This window comes from Podarcis filfolensis (assembly GCF_964270895.1).
Source record: "Podarcis filfolensis genome assembly, chromosome: 2".
NCBI lineage: Eukaryota > Metazoa > Chordata > Lepidosauria > Squamata > Lacertidae > Podarcis > Podarcis filfolensis.
In genome coordinates this window covers 21,203,854-21,226,579 of record NC_139605.1, presented here as the reverse complement: position 1 = coordinate 21,226,579, position 22,726 = coordinate 21,203,854, and the positions used below count along the sequence as shown (strand labels likewise).

General features: G+C 47.6%; 1 protein-coding gene across 2 annotated transcripts; it reads right to left on the bottom strand.

Annotated features, from left to right (window-relative positions):
* Positions 1-1,447: 1,447 nt before the first annotated feature.
* On the bottom strand, positions 1,448-22,523 carry KCTD6 (potassium channel tetramerization domain containing 6). Of its 2 annotated transcripts, XM_083602467.1 has the most exons (4): positions 22,178-22,523; positions 9,117-9,263; positions 8,835-8,941; positions 1,448-4,107 (listed from the first exon to the last, which is right to left on the bottom strand). In XM_083602467.1, exons 3-4 carry the CDS (start codon positions 8,859-8,861, stop codon positions 3,421-3,423), a joined length of 714 nt encoding a protein of 237 aa, XP_083458593.1. In that variant the 5' UTR covers positions 8,862-8,941; positions 9,117-9,263; positions 22,178-22,523; the 3' UTR covers positions 1,448-3,420. The 2 variants fall into 2 exon arrangements, with proteins under 2 accessions (XP_083458593.1, XP_083458592.1); XM_083602466.1 differs by lacking the exon at positions 9,117-9,263.
* Between the last annotated feature and the right edge of the window lie 203 nt (positions 22,524-22,726).

Here is a 22,726-nt window from a genome sequence, read left to right as displayed (position 1 = left end):
CAGTGGAGACATACAGTGGTGCCTCGGAAGACGAAAAACTCGCAAGACGAAAGAGTTTTTCGTTTTTTGAGTTGCTTCGCAAGACGATTTTCCCTATGGGCTTGCTTCGCAAGACGAAAACGTCTTGCGAGTTTGTTTCCTTTTTCGTAAAACCGCTTGAAGAGGTGCAGTTGCGACTGACCGTGCTTCGCAAGACGAAAAACATCGCAAGACGAAAAGACTCGCGGAACGAATTAACTTCGTCTTGCGAGGCACCACTGTATATGAGAGAGCAGCTTTTGGGGAGGGGTGCAGAATTTATTGGTGCCGGAGCCTCCAAATCTACTTCTAACTGGATTGAAATACTGGAAAGGGTTTGAGGAAAGAATCAAGCGAACCTTGGATGAAGCTGGCAGGGCCTCTGCTTGATGTTTAGAAATGTTTTTAGTCTTGAGTTAAATTTTGCAGGCCTCCGTTGTCTTCAAATTCCACATTCCCCCTTCTTGCATTCTATCTTCTGGGATTATTTTATTTGGGAGAGTTTGGTAAAACAGCCAGCTATTTAATACAGGTCCAGTGAAACAGCCTCTTACTTATCGATGTCGTCTCACAAAATTAATGAGCCTATTTGTAGTAACCAGGCAGCTGTTGCAAAGCAGAGGGACAAGCGAGCTATTTCACTTTAGTAGCGAAATACATTAACAACCCTCTGCCATTATTCCAGCAACTCCTGCATCCAAGCTGGTGCCAAATGTATTGCTCTGCTTTCCTTTGGACATCAGTGAGGACGAGAGGGCGGTCTTGTTGTCTGGGCAGCCCAAGACCTCCCTAGATACTGCCCATTGTCATTTATCACCCACCCTTCACTCTAGAGAGCCAGTGTGGTGTAGTGGTTAAGAGCGATAGACTCGTAATCTGGGGAACCGGGTTCGCGTCTCCGCTCCTCCACATGCAGCTGCTGGGTGACCTTGGGCCAGTCACACTTCTCTGAAGTCTCTCAGCCCCACTCACCTCACAGAGTGTTTGTTGTGGGGGAGGAAGGGAAAGGAGAATGTTAGCCGCTTTGAGACTCCTTCGGGTAGTGATAAAGCGGGATATCAAATCCAAACTCTTCTTCTTCTTCTTCTTCTTCTTCTTCTTCTTCTTCTTCTTCTTCTTCTTCTTCTTCTTAGGTTCCAGGATGGGTTACAACACTTGAACACAATATTGAAAACAGCTGAGAACATAACCAATTTAAAAAAACTTCTTATACCTAAACTTTCCCGAAATTTTTAGCAAACTTTATTGAACTTTTTTGTGCTTTTACTGCTTTCATAAGGGCTGCTTAGATTTCTCTCTTTTTTTGGTCTTTAACTGAGCAAAAAATAAATAAGCAAACACTGTAGGGGAAAACACGCTGGCACAAGCCTCCTTTATCTGCCTGAGGCAGAAACCTCCCTCCCTCTGACATCACTAAAGAAGCAAAAGCAAGACTTAATGACTTTTTAATTAAAAACCCTTCAGGTTGTTCGCAAGCAAGGTTGCAACAATTATTGAATGAATACGTACACACACGCACACAAACACACACACACCCGAATGCCGTGTTCCAGAACTGCTTTCTGTGCGAGCTCTAAAACATGACCTTAAAGGCATCTTACGTTGTAATATTTATAATACTGTTTCTCTCACGTTTCTTGGCCTCATGTATTTCATTGTATAAGGGAAATCCGGTTATATCTGTGTTACTACAAGCCCCATGCACAAACACAAAGCGAGAGAGACTGCTGCCATTGTACATTTCTAAATACTTTAAAAAAACCGTTTATCTGCATCCATGAGAAACAAGCTTTTTGTTTGTTTTAATGGCAGAGAAGGTCGGCTCCTGTGTTCTTAAGAGAACCCTCTGTTGTCCCGAGTGCTCATCTGGAGGCTGGGAGAGCAAAGGGTGTTCTGGCATCTATTAGCGCTAAGCAGACGCAGAACACAAGCGCTCAGATGGTATGACGTCATAAGCCAGGGAGGGGTAGGAAGGCTTCGTGAAAGATCCCCGAATGACGGGAGATCAGCAGTGGCGTTTGTGCATCTCCACAATGCAAATGCAACAGCAATACAATAAAATGCATATGAAACATACGTGCAGACTCGCTGCTTCTTCCCCTTAACAAGCGAAATGGTAAAGCAAGATTTGTTTTTTAACCCCATTCAAAAACATTTGGTAGGGCCTCAGAGGAACAGATCAAATTGTTTCAAGGGCTAGATCTGGCCTGCAGCGTGCCAGCTGGCGTTCTTTATTCTACGGGAAGATGCAATTCTTCACAATTATATTCCTCTCGCCCAGCCCAGCTGCCATGTTTAATATAGATCCCTAAATCCTGACGAAGTTCATTGCAGCAGTGTCATTATTTTGGTTGCTTAGAAAATTCCAACCAGTGATTCTAAAAAGTTTTCTTTCTTCGTTTTCTTTTACTCCTATGCACCTTGGAATAATTTTGAGAGAGCAAAAAAACAAACAAACCCCAAATCTGTAATTTCCATTTTTTTTATTAGCTTCTTGCTGGCAAGCATTACACCTGGGAATAATACTGCACCAGGCATTTAAAAAAAGGTTCTGCCACGGGGATTATTATTATTATTTCATTCCAAATCCAATGGAAATACTTCTAACTGTATTTTTATCGCCATAGGTAATATTTGGTTGCTTGTTTTATAATGCATAGAAAGAAAGAGTTCTCATAACTGTAAAATGCTGTACTGCTGACAATAAAACCAGGGGCAGACGAAGCCTGATGGTACCTCAATTATTTTTAATACTGCTTGCTTACCGGTTTATGAAAACTAGGTTAGATTACATGATGGTAGCTTTTCCTCTCCCCAGCTGCACTTTAACAAATCTGGGGACAGCCCAGAGAGAACTTCTCCTACACAAACTTCTCTTGTACTGTTTCTTATTCGTTTTGGTGCAGATTACGCATGAGATAATTCACACTGGACTGGAGCCTCTGGAGTGGTTTGTAATAGCACTAGATGGATTAAACACAGGTTAAAACCCAGGAGACAATTTTTAGCACTTTACATTGTACGGTGTGAACAAAATGTGTCCTAAATGTAATTATTTCACAGTCCTTCCAAGGATGCCCTCTTGCTTCATCCTTTGCGAAAATAAAAAAAATAAAAGTTTATTTGATGGAAGGAGCAGGCACATGCAAACATTTCCTCACGACATGACGGAAGATTAGAGGCCGGAGCATGCCCATTCTCCGGTCCTTAGGAATCCATAATAAATATTTAAAACAAATATATATATATATATCTATGTATATATGGAGAAAGAGAGAGATGCAGAGATTTTCTCCAATGTTGTTTAAGTGGAAGCCAGTCTCCAGTCTCTTAATACCTTGTTCTGAGAAGCTGCTACATAGCTTCTGGACGGTAAACAAATGGGGAAAGAAGGGGTGAAAATCAGTCGTCCGTTTTCTGTGCCAGTCTACAGAAAGTCCAGTTATGTTCCACCGTATTTTCATTGGCTCGTTCGCTCATGTGGTGGACCCTGGTGTTTCGGATGGTGAAGCCTTGCTTTGTGATGTACTCCATCAGGTGGACCCGAAGGGAGACTTCTTGGTGGTAATCGCAGGGCCCAAACGTGAAAGAAACCTGGCAGTCCCTCGTGTCCATCATATGCTTGTTCCACTTGGTGAAATAGTTGGAGATGCCTTCTAGCAAAGAGTGGACCTTGGTCGTGATGGTCAGCTGCGTTATGATCACCGCTACCGGGTTGGAATATTTCGAGAGTTTGCGAGTGCTGGAGAGCTCCACCACTTCCTCAAAGGTATCCACGGGATACAGAGGTTTGGGCTCGTTAAGACACTGTATCAAAGGTTCGATCTGGTAGAAGTCTGCTTCCTTACGAAGCAGGTCAAATTCCTTGAAGTCCAGAGGCAGAGTCAGCTCTGACGTCCGTAAAAAGTTGAGGACGTACCGGAAAAGCGGCCCGTCCCGGTCAATGAAGTAGTTGCCCTGGGAGTCCCTGGCGGTGGGGAAGCCTCCCCGGAACATGGCTCCCAGCATGGAATCGGGGTACCTCGTGAGCGTGGTGAGCGACGTCGTGTACAAATGTCCACCCACATTCAGAGTGACCGGCTCAGTCATCTGCGGAAGGGGAGAGAAGTTTCAGAGCTCTCACAAGCCAACATATGAATACCCCGTAAGTACCTTAAACAACCATTTAAAAAACCACTGCTTGTACAAGCAAGCAAGCAAGCAAGCAAGCAAGCAAGCAATAAGAACTGCACTTTCCCCCTGTATGACTTAGCACGGAGCATTATTATCCAAAGTTAATTAGGGTATAGCCCAACTTGCGCTCACGGAAGGGTTTGTGATCCAGAACAGAAATGGAGGGGAGTTTTCCTGATTTGCCCTTCCACCTGCAGCCATAGCTGTCAACTTACAGATTTGAAAATAAGGGACCAGCAGCCTTGAAAATAAGGGATCAGAAGCCAAAATAAGGGATTTTCTGAGCACAGGTACGTTCAACTTCTGAGCCCCTCCGAGCCAAAGGCAGAAAGCCCAGCTAGCAGCCAAACGAAGCCTCAACCAGTCGTTCCCACAGCGCAGCAACCCAGCAAAGGGGATGCAGCAAGGAAAACCACTATCACCTCTCCGCTGGGAAGCGCTGAGCAAAGGCGAGTCCCCAGGCAACGCAACCGATCTGATCGGTACAAGGCATGCAAGCTCCACCCCCCAGTCGTTCTTAGACTCCTTATTGGGTGAGCAACGCAGCCAAGCAACACAGTTGGAGCCTCCCTCCTCCTTGGCCGGCAGGGAGGGAGGGAGAGGAGCTGCTTCCTTTGAAACCCGGGAAATTTAAGGGACAACATCAATAAGGGACAGCAGCGGGACACAGCGCTGGGATAAGGGAGTTTCCCGCCAAATAAGGGACAGTTGACAGCTATGCCTGCAGCTCTCCCTCTTGCCACCTGCCGCCCTGTTCTGGAGGGTCCCTAGCTCAATTTTCAGGTGGCACAAGGAGGGAGCAGGGGAGAGAGGACAATCCCCCCCCCAAAAAAAAATTTGCCTGTCCTCTTAGCAGAGGAATCGCTTGAATCAAAAGCCCCTTGTCTGAGCCCAAAGGCATCAACTGGATTCATCCCCTGATAAGGCAGAACAGTATTTATAATCTGCCTTTCAATTCCATCTGGAACACAACTGTACCATCCTCTGGGAAGCATTCATCTAGCCATATAATTAGCTGCTCTCTTGGGCCGAGGAACAATTGCCGACGGGTGACCGAATGCAGCCACCTATCAGTGGCGCAGCATCTGACTCACCCCGCATCACCCTGGCTCTGCATCCCGTTCTCACCTGGCCTGCCATTTCCTTTTGAGATCACAGTGCAGACCCTGCCGCTCATGCAGTTATTCTACTGTGCCGTCACCCCTGCGCACAAGTGTCCCCACCTCTTGTCCAAAGAGGAGGGGAAGGTGGGCAACCAGGTGAAGGGAGGCATGACTGCCTCTTTAGACTTAATTTAGGTAAAGGGACCCCTGACCATTAGGTCCAGTTGTGACTGACTCTGGGGTTACGGCGCTCATCTCGCTTTATTGGCCGAGGGAGCCGGCGTACAGCTTCCGGGTCATGTGGCCAGCATGACTAAGCCGCTGCTGGCGAACTAGAGCAGCGCACGGAAACGCCATTTACCTTCCCGCCGGAGCGGTACCTATTTATCTTCTTGCACTTTGAGGTGCTTTCGAACTGCTAGGTTGGCAGGAGCAGGGACCGAGCAATGGGAGCTCACCCCATCACGGGGATTCGAACGCCGACCTTCTGATTGGCAAATCCTAGGCTCTGTGGTTTAACCCACAGCGCCACCCGTGTCCCAGCCTTAATTTACAAAGCTGTAAAAAGTAAGAGGTGCAAAAAAGGTACTTGCACCCCAGGGTCAGTCGCAAACCACTGTTCCCTGTGGCATTCCTGGCACACACACCACATGGGTTTGCACCCAATGTTAGCTCTACTCAGAGCACAGCCATTGAAATCCATGGCCATGGCTAGCTTAGGCTCATTCATTTCAACTGGTCTACTATTAACCCCACTGGGCTTTATACAATTATGGTACCCCCCTGGAGGCTGCACTAATTGGCTCCATGCGGCCAATTTCACCCAAGAATGAGCTCACTTAGGCACCCCGTGTGCCTTTGTCCACAATGCTGCACAACTCTTTTGGATATTTTTTTGTGGCAGTGTGTCTGGAAGGGAGGGAACCTGCTTAGCCTTTACAGTGTAGCCCAGCAGGCTACAGAGTCTGAATTCAAACACAAGGCCTCTCCCTCCCCCTTGCTCTACGCACATTCAACATATACTAGGCAGAAATAGCTCAGCCGAACAAAAAAGAAACCAATGCCGAGAGGACCCGCGGCACCAGATTTGAGTAAGGATCTCTTTTAGGTCGAAATAAAAGAGCGGCATAACAAATGAACTGCTGAAATGAAGAGCCAATTAGGAGAAATGCGTGATTTGCCCAGAGAAGCCCCCCCAGGACAAGTCAATAGAAATAGCAAAATAAGGCTCCTTTAAAATATTATACTGAAGCTGGAGATAAAACTTTCTGGCTGCAAACATCAATGACTTCTTGACCACTGCACTGGAAAAAAACAAGGCAGATTCACTTCTGGGCCAGGTGGCAGATTCATGAGCGAACTAGCAGGACATAGAGTGCTTTTGAGTCAAGGTGAGATGCTCATCTAATTCTTCCGTTGCCTGCGGGACAGTTTTTAGAAAAGGATGCTTGGCATTAGGAGATTCACCTGTGCAGGCCTTATTAAATGGGATTTCAGCTGTTCTTGTGCATTAGGAACTATTGACAGATACTGCCCATTCTTTCAAAGGAAAAGAGGAAGAGGTGGAAACTTTCTCAGATATGAATACAGTCTCTAGGATGTAGGCAAAGGACACCTGGGGTTTGCAGTATCCTGCCCACCCCCCTGCACAAACCAGGATCTTTCTACCTACCACCAACTGCCCTGTGTGAAAGACCCTGGTGACCTAATATAACATTATGCTTTGTTTTGAGATGTAAATGTTACTTATAAACAGCCTTGGGAGGCTTTGTACCCTGAAAGGCAAAATATAAGTACAGCTGTTACCTTGGTTTTTAAACAGCTTAGTTCTCAAAAGTTTCGGCTCCTGAACGTCGCAAACCCGGAAGTGATAGTTCCAGTTTGCAAACTATTTTTGGAAGCCGAATGTCCAACGGGGCTTCCGATTGGCCGCAGGAGCTTCCTGCAGCCAATGAGAAGCCGTGCTTTGGTTTCCGAACGTTTTGGAAGTTGAGTGGACTTCTGGAATGGATTCCATTCGACTTCCAAGGTATGGCTGTAATTGTAATAAGTAATACTACATGGGTGTTGTTGTTCTTTAGTCGTTTAGTTGTGTCTGACTCTTCATGACCCCATGGACCAGAACACGCCAGGTACTCCATGGGTAGGAAGCTGTTAGAACCGAGTGCCAACAACGAAGATCCTTGTGACATAAATTCAGAGTAGCGTAAATTCCCATGGAGTCGCCTGCTTTGTCAGACGGATGAGAAAGATCAGGTTCACCATACCCCCTGCAATGCAGGAATCTCAACTAAAGCATTCATGACAGATGGCTACCCAACCATCTGCTTAAAAGCTGTGTTCAAAATTAGCCAGGCGCATTTTGCACCTGGGTACCAACCATTTGCAACCAAGTGAAGGTGCCCTGGCCCCAGGACAGTGCCTCCACCATCTGGAGGTGCAAGCCTGGGGATCATTGGATCTTGACTGTTTCCACACACTAATAACACATCCTGTAGGATTCTATCAGTTATATTTCATCTGCACTATTGGAATGAATTTCAGGAACCAAAATGCTTTTCCTGTGCAGCCTGAGTAGGAGCAGTCACCATTAAGAAAAATAGGTCAGAATAGGTCAATATTTATATATGGCCTGTCCCTGGATCAAGCCACTTTTCTTCTTTAAGTTCTCAAAGCTCTTAACCTAGCTCAAGGTTGTCAATCTGAACTAGCCAGATGTTTAACTGATGATCAATCACAGTCAGTTCATCCTTTGAAAAATAAGACATCAGAGCAGTCTTACCCAAAATGGCAACAAAGCATTCTATTTGGGCAGCTACAATCTTGCTTTTTAGGGGGACGCGGGTGGCGCTGTGGTCTAAGCCACTGAGCCTCTTCGGCCTGCCGATCAGAAGGTCGGCGGTTTGAATCCCTGCAACGGGGTGAGCTCCCGTTGCTCGGTCCCTGCTCCTGCCAACCTAGCATCTTCGAAAGCACGCCAAAAAGTGCAAGTAGATAAATAGGTACTGCTCCGGCGGGAAGGTAAACGGCATTTCCGTGCACTGCTCTGGTTTCCAGAAGTGGCTTAGTCATGCTGGCCACATGACCCGGAAAAACTGTCTGCGGACAAACGCCAGCTCCCTCAGCCTGTAAAGCGAGATGAGCGCCGCAACCCCAGAGTTGTCTGCGACTGGACTGAACTGTCAGGGGTCATTTACCTTTAATCTTTCTTTAAGGAGCCATTTGGCGCCTAGCTTATATTATCTGAGTTCCTAACACTGCTTAAAAACCTCTAATGAATGTGATCTTCGGGCTGGAAGAAGGTTCTCCACCCTTGCCTGCAGCTGACAGAGGAAATCTGCCGGCCAAATCTTTGGCTGTAGGTCTGTAGCCAACAACACATACAGGGTATTACGACTGGAAGAAATGGAGCATTTGCATGGGGCCAGCTGTCTGGTAAAGGAGCACAGGAGGGCAGATTTAAACACATGTGCACAGCAGACACACACAGAACCCCTGGGAGAACTAGCCATGCCCCCACAGCCCAGCCGGCATACTTACTATATATCCCCAGTCTCCATTATCCATCTGTTCCAATGCGCGAGCTGCGGGAGCCTGGATTTATTGGAAGTCTTTGAAAGTTTATGCAATTCACGGCTTATTCCTCCCTGGTGGGGGTGGGAGAGAGGAAAAAAGCAGAGCAGATTGTGAGCACTTTCAAGATGGAGAAGAGCAAGAACAAGAGAGCGGTGTTTCAGGCTCTTTGCCTGCGCCTCCGATTCCAGCTACAAAGAAACTCAAGTACAATCACCTGCAAAAAAAATTTACCTTCCCGCCACTGACCTTCTTGCATCCTTTGCAGGTGTAGAGAGCCGCTGAGCCTCGCAGGGGGAAAAAAGATAATCATTACGCAGCCGCCTGAGTTAAAATAATGAGCACTTGGTCTCTGAAGGTGATCCACACTTTTTAAAAATGGTCCGCATATTTTATCTGGGAGAAAGGAGACGGTTTTCAAAGGTTGCCCTATACAAACATATGCCAAGGGAATCCTTCGCTCTGGACATGTGAATCAATGACATGGATGTACCTCAAAATCCACCTGCCCCAAGCTTGGGTCTCCAGCTGTTTTTGGACTACAACTCCCATCATCCCTAGCTAGCAGGACCAGGGGGTCAGGGATGATGGGAACTGTAGTCCAAAACCAGTTGGAGACCCATGTTTGGGAAACCCTGATCTACATGTTTTGGACTACAACAACCATCATGCCCAGCCAGCACGGACAATGGTCAGGGATTGAAGGGAGGCAACCCAGCCAGATGGACAGGGTATAAATAATAAAATTATTATTATGTAAGTCCAGCAACATCTGAAAGGTTCCAGGATGGGGGAGGGTCAGCGGCGTAGCGTGGGTTGTCAGCACCCGGGGCAAGGCAAGTAATTTGCGCCCCCTAACCCGGGGCAAGGCAAGTAATTTGCGCCCCCTAACCCTACAAATCTATGCCTATGAATGATGGTCCCTCTCTCTCTTTCTCATATTCCAATTGATTCCCATTTCCGCCGATCGATCCCCGAAGCTCTCACCCAGCGAAATTCGTGCGTAATTACGCTTCGCCATCCCTAATTCTGCCGCTTCCACCAGGAAATCATGACGGTGCGTTTCTCCTCTCCAAACTTTCCCCGGCCCTTTGCCGGCCGGCGCAGCCCTTTTGGCTACGAGCTCCCCTCCTTCTCTGCCCGCTTCCGACCCCACCTCCCCGTCCAGCCTCCCTACCTCCTGAAAAAAGGCGCCGGCGCCGAGCAGGACACCCCCGCGGCCATCGGAGAGAGGCGGGGCCGAGGGAGGCAAGCCAATGGGCGAGGCGGGGGTAGGTGGCCACGGGGGCGGGCGCTGCCGCAGTCCTCGGGTGGGCAAGGTAGGAGCAGGCGGAGGCTGGCCGGCCGCTCTGACAATAGGGGCGGGCCGAGGGCACGACGCGGCTGGGCCCTCTGGACTCGTGCCCCCCCCAGATGTTGCGCCCGGTGCGGCCGGCACCCCTGGCACCCCCCACGCTACGCCACTGGGGGGGGTTTGCCATTAACCCATGTGTGTCCTGTACAGGAGCTCATCAAAGTAAGGAAACTGGAAATGAGCCAACACTGAAAATCAAACAGCAATAGCCACAGCCATGGGCTAGACACAAAACAACACATAACCATTAGCCAATAAGCTTCAAAATCCTTTATTATTTATTACCACCCAGACTTCGCCAGCAGGTCCCAGGGCCGATTACAACCATTAAGAAAGGAGAATTAAAAAGTTAAAACATAAATTATGTTCACAATAACAGGGTGGGGTGCTGAAAACACACATCTCAGGTGTCAGAGGCCAGGATAAAGTCTTCAGCATTCTCCAAAAGCTGTACAGTGGTACCCGGCTTACAGATGCTTCAGGTTACAGATGCTTCAGGTTACAGACTCCACTAACCCAGAAATAGTACGTTGGGTTAAGAACTTTACCTCAGGATGAGAACGGAAATCGTGTGCCGGTGGCGCAGCAGGAGGCCCCATTAGCTAAAGTGGTACCTCAGGTTAAGAACAGTTTCAGGTTAAGAACGGACCTCCAGAACGAATTAAGTACTTAACCCGAGGTACCACTGTACAGTGAAGAAGCCAGACACACTGCCATGGGAAGGGGGCCTTCTGCAACTTAGGGGCTGCCACAGAGAATGCCCACTTGCTAAGCCACCTACCCACACAGTTTCTGAGGGTGGTGCAACAGCCATGAGGGCCTCCGTTGCTGATCTTAACACACAGTCCAGGCTTTGTATTTGGGGCAAATTGATAGTCCACTCCCACTGATTTGGCATTAAAAACATTTTTTTCAATCTGATCTCTTCCTACTCTCTAGTCATGCAGCAAAGATTAAAAAAAAACACACCACAACAATACCACGGTTTTGTCCTTGGAGCCTTTCGTAACTATGGGGAGCTCAGAACCGGAAAAGCATTTGCTCTTCAGCTTCAACGGACGGCAAACTGGGATCCTTGCAAGTGCTGTGGAAGAATGCGGCTTCCAGTACAATTGCTCTCAGCTTCTTTGCAAGGTCTGTGATCTCACAGGAACGGCTAACTACAAACCAGTCCAAACGGCGACCCACATTTCCACAGGCAAACGTGAACTCTCCACAGTAAAAACAAAACAAAACAAAACAATGCAAGGCTTGGCTGAAAACAGGAGTGCTGCTGCCGCCCTCTGCAAAAATCCATCTCGTTAGTTGGAAGAATATTTCTTTCCAGCTTTGAAATAACTGGCTCACCATTCTTTCATAGGCAGATAGGTTTGGGGGGGGGGGCAGAGAGAGAGAGAGAAAATGGAAGCAGCTAAAATAGGGGCAGTTGACCATTTTCGGCCAGAGGAGCACATACAAAACACACACAATACACTCTCCTCTAGAGAATCTGTGTGAATCAGTTAAGAGAAAAGTAATTGGCCCCTCTCTACTCATCAAACAATTGATCTGATGTCTGGTGATTTGCATCCTCATCACAGCACTGTATCTACTTTTAACCACCACCCCCTTTTTTTCTGCTGCCACCCATATTGGGGGTGCTAAGGAAGACCAGAAAATAAATGTTTGGAAGGAGGGGGGTGTCCAGATCAGGCCGGGGCTAAGCCACCCCAAGCTAAGACTAACATCGCAAAATGGCATTCCGGCGCAGTAGCTTTGCCCACAATCTGTGTGACATATTCAAATCGGACCATGCCATTGGTCGTACCTACGTAGGACTGAAAACACGCAGAAGTTGTGTCAACATCAGAAAATGCTTATTTTATTTATTTAACAAAACACGTACAGTGGTACCTTGGGTTACATTCGCTTCAGGTTACATACGCTTCAGGTTACAGACTCCACTAACCCAGAAATAGTACCTCGGGTTAAGAACTTTGCTTCAGGATGAGAACAGAAATCGTGTTCCGGTGGCGCGGCGGCAGCAGGAGGCCCCATTAGCTAAAGTGGTGCTTCAGGTTAAGAACAGTTTCAGGTTAAGAACGGACCTCCGGAACAAATAAAGTACTTAACCCAAGGTACCACTGTATACCACTTCACCATAAATAAAACCTCTAAGTGGTTGGCTGTTTTTATATCCTATCTAGGCTAGGTAGGCTTGCCTAAAGAAAAAGGTTTTCAGTAGTACAGTCGTATCTTGGAAGTCGAATGGAATCCGTTCCGGAAGTCCATTCGACTTCCAAAACGTTCGGAAACCAAGGCGCGGCTTCTGATTGGCTGCTGGAAGGTCCTGCAGCCAATCAGAACCTGTGGAAACCACGTCGGACGTCCGGGTTCCAAAGAACGCTCGCAAACCGGAACAATCACTTCCAGCTTTGCAGTCTTCAGGAGCCAAAACGTTTGAGTCGTAAGGCATTCGTCAACCAAGGTACAACTGTGTAGTGAAGGCAACTGACTGATGTCAACTCCTTGATTAATTTGTCACAGCCAGACTCTCCTCTAGATTTGGGAATTGAGTTCTCCAGTCTGTTAACCAGGCAAGTGCAGATGCCTTGGTTCCTCAGTTCCTTACAAGAGCTCTGAGGCTTAAGCAACACATGGACTCCCAACCCTGTGTGACTGAGAACCCGGACCATGCAAGGTTGCATATTATAAGATCACCTGGTATGTACAGAGAGGGGTTCCCAGCTGCATCCGTACCTTCAGACCTGAGAGCAACTGTTTTTTAGAAAGCTAAAGGGGGAGCAAACATGAGGGTGTGGAGCTAATGGATTTCACAGAGAGATCTCCATCTTTGCCCACTGTAATCCAAGCACCTTGTCTTTAAAGTCTACCAGTACCTGTAAGAATCTATTATTCCTCTTTTCCCCACTAAGACCTCATGTTGAGAAGGGGGTGGAGGGAGGAAACAGCTTGAAGGTTTAAGCAAGCTTTTTATCCAAAGCCATGTTTTCTGAGGTCCGTATAGTTCCGTATAGTTAAAGCCATGGTTTTCCCAGTAGTGATGTATGGAAGTGAGAGCTGGACCATAAAGAAGGCTGATCACTGAAGAATGGATGCTTTTGAATTATGGTGCTGAAGGAGACTCTTGAGAGTCCCATGGACTGCAAGAAGATCAAATCCATTCTGAAGGAAATCAGCCCTGAGTGCTCACTGGAAGGACAGATCCTGAAGCTGAGGCTCCAATACTTTGGCCACCTCATGAGAAGAGAAGCCTCCCTGGAAAAGACCCTGATGTTGGGAAAGATGGAGGGCACAAGGAAAAGGGGACGACAGAGGACGAGATGGTTGGACAGTGTTCTCGAAGCTACAGCATGAGTTTGACCAAACTGCGGGAGGCAGTGGAAGACAGGAGTGCCTGGCGTGCTCTGGTCCATGGGGTCACAAAGAGTCGGACACGACTAAACAACAACGTTTTCTGAGAACACGGCTTATGGCGAAACCATCAACCGTGGGAAACAAAACTGAAAGTTTTTGATGAATTCACTGCAGGTGAAAGTTTACTGCGGGCAACAGAGGGAGTTAAAGAACTATCCCATTGGAAATTAACCACAGTCAGATGTTGCAGGCATTTTTCTCCAGTCTCCGAAGTGCAGTGACACCCAATGGATGTCCGTCTCTTGCTTTGAGAAAGGAAGAGCAGTAAGTCAGTTGGCATCAACCAGCTCAGCTTTTGTGACCAATTTCCATTCCCTTTATTGACCCCGTAGGCCTTAAAAGATGCCTAAATCACTGCTCTTTGCAGGGGAAGGAAGATTTACATCTTCTTGTCTCCTCCGCAGGCAAAAGAGACAGCATTTGATCGCCAGCCTGCTGCGTAGCACCCGAATGAATAATTTATCAAAGCAATTAGTTCAGGCAAGCCTCTTCCCATCCTTTGCACGGGCAAAAAGGAGGCGCAGACAGCAGATGCCTCATTGATTTGGTGTAGGTTTCCGGGACCGCTAACAATCTAGAAATCTGGTTAGAAAACGTTAACACTTCAAGGAAGGAACAAAGTTATGCACAGTGACAGACTATCTCAAGCAGTTAGAACATCACCTTTTCTTTTTTTTAAACAAGCTGACTCCATCAAACAACTTTAGCCTGGAAACTGTAGGGCTGTATTTCGATGGAACCACAAAACACGCACCCTGATTTATTTCATGCGCCCGAGCGCATAAGCTTTCTGGGGGCAACAATAGGAGGCTCGGCCATTGTCCTCCACGTTTCCTTGCAAGAAATAACAGGATGGCAATTCCCAGGGCAGAAGAGCAGGAACAGAGAAGCTGGTACAAACTGGGGCAATATTACGGCACGCACAAAACTCAGAAGCAAAGTGAGTTGCTGGAAAGCGTGGCTGGAAAGATCTCAGGTGCCTCAAAAAGCAAAGCTGTGGCACCTAAAACATTATTTGACATCTTTCCCTACCCATGTCCAGGTTTGGCTTCATAGATGCTGATGCTGGATCCTGTTTTATTTATTTTTTAATTGCAACTAGAGATAATTTTTCCTGCTCTGACCATGGCAGCACCTTCGGTCGCCCCACCAACCTGCACAGCTCTTCAACCAGGTTCATTTTTTAAAATGCTGATGACCAGATGTTATATGTTCTACAGCAGGGATGTCCAACCTGTCGACCGCGATGAACACATGTTGATCCCCGGACGATCTCAGGCTCCCTCTCAATCGGCGTTGGTGATAAGCAAGTCTGCGAGTGAAAGCCCCCGCCCCCCCCCGGCCACGGCTCTGTTCCCCCAAAAGGTCAAGAACTTTCATCTTTCCCCTCTCTCCCTAAAAAAAGCTCAACAACCTTGGCTTGGTCCCCCCTAAAAAAAGGTGAAACAACTTTGGCTTCCCACCCCCTTCATGGGTAGATCACTTCCAGAATTTTTATACTGGGAGTAGATCACAGTCTCTTGTGTGTTGGACATGTACTGTTTTTATTTTACTATTTTCAGAAAGTTGTGCTCACTTTGCTCAGTGGGCAAAATAAGATTATCCAGGAACAGGATGAATATCTACTACTTCTTTTTTTTTTTTTAACTACCCCTAACAGCAACCCTGAAAACAAAGCCACAAAACCGGGATGGGGGGGGGTCACTGCCTTCCTGCCCCAGGATCAAATGTTTCTCCTGCTTCCCAAGGGGTCCACCAATTTTGATGACAGCGGGTGAGGGGCGAGAAATGTAAATCAAGCACAGTGCTAGGGGTACAAATTGTCCTCTTCCTGATCATCGGATTGATTATCTGATGCGAGAGAACGATGACCCCACAGATCTACGCAGATCAGCTGGGGGGGGGCAGACGAACTGTGTGCTTTTGTGCATGACAGCGTATGGAGGACCAGCTATTTGCAATGCACAGATGGCCTGAAATTGGGGTGGGGGGGTGGGAGAGAGAGCATGTAGATTGTGAGCAGCCTGAATCTGGCATTACATGCCTGCCAAGCAAGTATCCCACCCTGGACACAGGACGCTGTAGAGGTGCACAGAGAAAACTGCAAGCATGGAAATTGCCACGGGGGAAAAAGCCCTACTGCTCCCCAAAGCAACCAGCGTACCTATACCCAACCCTAAAAGGAAGGAGGGAAGATGAGTCCTGGAAGATGGAAATACGGCTGGTCAATCCTGACCAGCTGTCGACTAAATAATTTTAAGCTCGCGTCTAGAAATCTGAGCTGGTGCTTCGCTTTGTTTTCAAAGGGAAAGGTTGGAGGGATACATGGGAAAGCTTAGCAATGGTATTATGCCTCTGCAACGATCCCCTAAAGTGATACCTATGTGGTTTTCATTACACAAGGCCCAGCTTGTGTAAATGTCAGCTAATGATTCACACGCCGCTGCAAAACCTTTCGACAGGATAAAAAAGAATGAAAACAGAATTAGAGTGATCAGTTCTGTTAGTTACAGAGATAGAGCACAGCATTATACTGAGTCAAACCACTGGTCCACCCAGCCCAGGGGTAGGGAACCTGTGGCCTTCCGGGTGTAGCACAGCTACAGCTGTATCATCAACGTCTGAGAGTTGCAGTTCAGCAACATCCAGCTCACGGTCTTTTACCTAAGATCCTTTTAACTGGTGGCACCAGAGGCTGAGCCTAAGAAAAAGTCACGTGTCCTAACACTGTGTGTGTGGGCTGCTCCCAAATTATTGCAACTGGCTGATGTTCTACCCGTGTGAACAACTACTCAGAGGTAAAGGTAAAGGGACCCCTGACCATTAGGTCCAGTTGCGGACCACTCTGGGGTTGCGGTGCTCATCTCGCTTTATTGGCCGAGGGAGCCGGCGTACAGCTTCCGGGTCATGTGGCCAGCATGACGAAGCCGCTTCTGGTGAACCAGAACAGCGCAGGGAAACACTGTTTACCTTCCCGCTGGAGCGGTACCTATTTATCTACTTGCACTTGGATGCACTTGGATGTGCTTTTGAACTGCTAGGTTGGCAGGAGCTGGGACTGAGCAACGGGAGCTCACCCCGTCGCGGGGGTTTGAACCGCCGACCTTCTGATCGGCAAGCCCTAGGCTCTGTGGTTTAACCCACAGCGCCACCCGCGTCCCACTCAGAGGCACCTTGGCTTTTTAAAACCTTGAAGATTTTACAGACAATACAAAAATTGGAATTTGAAAGGGCTTTTTAAAAAAATTAACTAAAAAGGAGGCTGTAATTTTCCTTGCACAACTCCATGCTGTCAGTCTTTCAAGCTGTTTGCAGAATGACAATTGCATCCCATTATACTAAGATCCCTGCCTCTGGCACCAATATATTTTATATATGTAACAGATGGAGTACATGTCCTAGCTCCAAGGAGAACTACAGCGGCATTTCTGCTGAATCTCTCCCTGTCTGAAACATGTAAAGAATTGGGCATGAGCATTTTTGTTTTTAAAAAGGAAAGGAAAGGAAAATGTTCAGAGAGATTAGAGTTACAAAGGAACCTAGGCAGCATAAGAAGTCAGAAAGCATTTAAAATACAGCAACAAAATGATACCATTTAATGAGCGGTCTTTAAATGCAAGTTTTTCAATGACCCACCACTTGGCTATTTAGCACTACAGTACAGCCTCTACTTATGATCATAATCCGTTCCGGAGGCCTGTCCGCTGGGCAAAACCAAACGCTAGTAGAGGCGCCGTTGTGCGTGTGTGCATTCGGCGGCTGTGCACTTCTGTGCATGTGTAGAGGCGGCAGCCACTTGTGCACATGCGCAGGTGGCATAAGCCGCTTCCGCGCATGTGCTAATCGCGGCAAACCCGGTGTTTACTTCTGGGTTTGCCACGGTCGCAACTTGGAACGTCCGTGAGAAGAGGCGGATGTAGGTCGAGGTTCCACTGTACTCTAGTATTGATTATTTTTAAGCACATGCCTTCAATTTGTTTACCTAACCCCCTCTATGGTGATAACTACTGTACTACAATCTCATCCCGTTTCAGATTGATGGGCTGCGTTGGTGTTTTCGCAAAGGAGCTGGAAGGGTAGCTACTTTCCCTGCACGGTTTTCTCCCTTCTGTCGCAGGCTGAACATCAGTTAGGGCTGGTTTTCAACATTATATCATCACCAGCTAAACATCGCGATATACTGATATATCACAATGTCTGAAATAAGGATGGAGCTATGTAGAGGTATTGGCTGGCTTCATGCTTTTTCCCACATTGTGATTTTTTTCATAGTGTACACCCACACAAACAAAATTCACAATATGTTGCTATGTCAAAAACTATGAAACCGACATCACGATATGGACTTTGAACAGGTTATATCGATATATTCCCCAGTCCTACTGAGTATGTGGGCAGGGTTCACATATTACTCAAGTGGTATTCAGCTAAGTTTTACTCATTACTGAAAGTAATGAACCTAGCTTAGGCATGGAGGATGATGATTAGAATTTATATACCTCTCTAACCCTGGAGGATGCTTTAGCTGAGATTCCTGCATTGCAGGGGGTTGGACTAGACGACCCTTGGGTACCTTCCAAATCAAAGATTCTATTATTCTATGTTCATTAACCTCAGTGCAATCCTATACTTACCCAGGACTTACTTCCTGCTTAAACGTGTACAGTCTTGCGCTGCAAGTGGTTCTTACCCAGTTCCACAAGGGTTCTTTAAAAACAAAAGCCACATTCCCATCTACCCACCAAAACAGGGAAAGCTTGAAATGTTCAGAATTCCACAGACTCAGGCCATATGCTGGCATTTGCATCATGATACTACTATGTAGATCAGGGGTCGGCAAACCTTTCCACCAGCAGGCCAGATCGCCCGCACGCATGCGCACAAACCCACCGCTCTTTCCCCGCTGGCTTTTGGAGCCATAGCGGGGGAGGAGGCGGCGTCTGTGGCTTCCTATTGGCTGCAGGAGCTTCCTGGATATGGCCTTATACGGCTGAGCTTCTTGGATACTTCCTGGATACGGCCTAAGGGGGTTGTTAAGCCAGCCAGGGGCCGGTTTAACGACCCTCTCAGGCCGTATCCAGCCCACAGACCATAGTTTGCCAACTCCTGATGTAGACCATCTGAAGACTCTCTCTCATGAACGGAGGATGAGAAGCTGCAGCGTTTTGTGGACAGTGCCTTGCACCTCCCAAATGCTATGGGGTCTGATTTACTAGCCATTGCCGTCCACCACGGCTAAGCCAACATGGTGCCTTCCAGATGTCTTTGGACTCTAACTTCCAACAGCCCATGTCATCTTGGACAATGGTCAGGGATGATGCAAGCTGTAGTCCACCTGGAGGATGCTGCTTTGATTACCCAAATATATAAATAGGTAGAACTAATTTGGTGGCTAAATAGAAAATCCACCTGCTATCTAATGCAGCAGGTATCTGTCCATCACAACATATATGGGCACAAGCTTAACATGAGTCAACAGTGTGATAGATTAGCAAAAATAAGCTAATGCTATTCTAGGCTGCATCAAGAGAAGTCTAGTGTCTCGATCAAGGGAAGTCAATAGTCTTGCTCTATTCTGCCTTGGTCAGACCACACTTGGGAGTATTGTGTCCAGTTCTGGGCAGCATAATTTAAGAAGGATACTGACAAACTGGAACATGTGAAGAGGAAGGCGACCAAGATGATCAAGGGTCTGGAAACCAGGCCTTATGAGGAATGGTTGAAGGAGCTGGGTACGTTTAGCCTGAAAAAGAGGAAACTGAGAGGACATGCGCTAACCACCTTCAAATATCTAAGGGCTGTCACATGGAGGATGGAGCAAGCTTGGTTTTTTTCCTGCCCTGGAAGCTGGGACCCAAACCAATGGATTCAAGTACAAGAAAGGAGATTTTGACTAAACATCAGGAAGAGCTTTCTGACAGTAAGAGCTGTCTGACAGTGGAACGGTCTCCCTCTGGAGGTGGTGGACTCTCCGTCCTTGGGGGATTTTAAGCAGAGGTTGGATGGCCACCTGTCATGTATGATCTAAGTTGAGATTTCTGCATTTCAAAGGCTTGAACTAGATGTCCGTCGGGGTCCCTTCCAACTCTGCAATTCTATGAATCAATGAATATCCTACTACAGAGTAAGCAGGGCTGCAAAGCTCATAATTTGGCTAATGAAGACAAAGACAGAGGGAGCCCCCTTAGTTAAGCAGGACCTAGAACAGGCATGGGCAAACTCAGCCCTCCAGATGTTTCTGGGACTACAACTCCCATCATCCCTAGCTAACAGGACCAGTGGTCAGGGATGATGGGAATTGTAGTCCCAAAACATCTGGAGGGCCGAGTTTGCCCATGCCTGACCAAGAACATTTACAGCTTAGAAGGAAAGTACCAGTATCTTGAACTGGACTGCAGGAAAATGTCACGTATGATGTAGCTGAGATTCCTGCATTGCGACACAGTTTTTTCTTACCTCTGAAAGCTTTTGCTGCTCACCTGGTTCCCAAAGACCAGCTTTCCATTCTTGTCAGCATTTCTTTAATATACCCCTTAACCCTTCATCAGGACATACCCTCCAAATTCTGATGGCGGGGCTACCTAAGAGCTACCTAAGAGCAACGGAACCCACTAACCTAATTAATACTTTCTATTGCTGTCTCCATGGGAAGTGTGAGCACGACCAACAACATGATGCACCTGCTTTTCACACAGGGAATAAGGCTATCCATGGATACCAGCTAGCCCTGAAGGCTGCATAAAAGCTTCCAGTGTTGAAAGCAGGAGGCCTCTGAACAGCTGTTGCTGGTGAGCACAAGTAAAAAGAAAGTGTTGCTGTGCTTATCTCCTTGCAGGGTTCCCATAGGTATCTGGTTGGCCACTGTGAGAACAAGGCCATCAAATTATCAGTTATTTGGCTTATTATAATTCACACCCCAGGCTGCCACAGGCCTCAAAATATCTTGGTCTGTTTCTTGATTGGAAGCGGTCTTTTTTGACAGCAGTTCCCCCTGTGGAAATATGTGACCATGTGCAAAGCAGACTGACTGGCACTGGACATCTGCTTATACGAAACAATGCATCTGAGCTAGCTAAACCAAATTCCAAGAACCAAACGTGACATGGTTGCCATAGGTTATAATCCAGGAGGACCTGATTTGGTTAAAGTTGGTGCACATGTTGATTATTTCACTAACAGCAGAAGGGCACCGCACAATTACAGAACAGAAAGTGAAAGATATATACAGTAGAACAGTATTTGCAGCCCTGGATCGTGGGTGGATTACTGGCAAGGATGAAAACACGTTGTGCCGGAACCAGCAAAAGACCAAACAAGAAACCCTATTAAAAAATTCCTCCCCACCCTTCAATCTAAATAAGGATCCTCTTCACCTTCATTTCCAAACACTACTACCTTCAGAAGGGGAAAGCCATAGAGCCACAACACAGAGAGGCTCTTACTCAGGTACCCCAATGGGCTGGCAGAATCATCCTACTGAATTTAAAAAGCGAAAACAGCACAGGGACCTTTCTTCAACACATGCTTTCCTCCACCTTTCAGGGGAATAACCCCACCAAAAAACAGAGGTCCTGGCTATGCTTCAAACTGTCACACATAATACCAGGAATGCCATCTTCCTACAGAAACTACAGAAGGATCCAAGAATCCTGGCAGCACACACATGAAAACAAAAAACAGGTAATTCTGGAAATCATCCATCCTTCAAAGCCAACACACACAGAGAGAACTTTAGGTATTTTGCACTCTAATCCCAAGCATGTTTTGCTCAGTGGGACTAATTTCCCGGTAAGTGTAATTAGGATTGCAGCCTTAATGACATAATTCACATGCGCCTGCAAAAACAAAAAAACCCCGAAATAAAACAAAGTCCAATATCCAGACTCTGTACCATGAGATCGCTAACACAGAAAAGTATGCCCATGTTACCCATTAGCATGCACTGTACTGCAATAGCCAAGAGGATCACTCTTTAACCGGCGTTCCCGTGAGGAGGACTGTGTAATATTTATGTGGTAGCTGCCCAATGTCGAATGATCCAGTATGGCTCTTCAGATACATCCTGATTACTCCCTTAATAAGAAGCCAGGCATCCTGACAAATTTCTAAACACACACACACACACCAGGTGTCCTGTTTTCACTCTCCTTTCCCTCCTGAAAAGGGACCCAGGCGTCCTGCCTGCCTCTTCTCCTGAAAAGGGACCCAGGTGTCCTGTTTTCACTCATCTTTCCCTCCTGAAAAGGGACCCTGCCGCATCTCCTGAAAAGGGACCCAAGCATCCTTCCAGTTTACATAGCCTGCTGCTGCTCCTCTCCTGAACAGGAACCCAGGAGTCCGGGCTGCATCTCCCACCGCTTCTTTGTAAGAAGCCCGGGCGTTCCGGTCTCCCTCCCTCCTCCCCTTCGCCGCCGCCGCCGCGACGAGGAAGCCAGGCGTCCCGAGGGTGCAACAACCGCGGCGCAGCCGTCCCCTGGGCAGCCCTCCCGGCGGTGTCTTCCCGCCATTTTATGATGCCCCGACCTCCGCCGCTACTCACTCGGGAACAGGCGCGCCTCCGGGAAGCTCCCTCCGTCTCTCGGCTTGTCGCGCGCGCTCTGCGCTGCTCCCGGGCCGGCGGCGTCGCTGGCTCCTCCCCGGCGCCGGCGCCGCCTCCTCCTCCTGCAGGGCCTGCCTTTCTCCGCGAGGCCTCGTGCAAGGGGCAGGGGGAAGCCTTCCTAAGGGAAGGGCTGAAGAGGAAAAGGAGGAGCGGAGTCTGGCGAGGCCTAGGCTGGAGGAGAGGCAGTCTCTCCGAAGCGAGCCAAGAGCAAATTATCCTCGTCCTCCCAAGCCTATTGATTCGGATGCAAGTCCCGCCGAGTTCAGTGCATGCATGGAGGACCGGGGCTTTATTACTATTGTTGTTGATGCTATATATTTATTTATATCCAGTGCTTTTTTTAAAGAAAAGGTGCTGGTACTCCCACGCTTTTAACATCTGGGTGCTAGTATTGCGTATCCTTGAGTACCCCCAGAAAAAAGCGCTATTATTACCCTGCTCTGATCCTAAACCTCTGCTGCCTTGCAGGATATAGTACTTTGTAATAAT

What these genes read in the sequence shown, in the direction of transcription:
- KCTD6 (XM_083602467.1), bottom strand. Translation starts at nt 8,861, where the DNA reads ATGGATAATGGAGACTGGGGATATATA. An exon ending in ATGGAGACTGGGGATATATA is followed by an intron (nt 4,108 to 8,834) that starts GTAAGTATGCCG and finishes CCCCTTCCGCAG; the next exon opens with ATGACTGAGCCGGTCACTCT.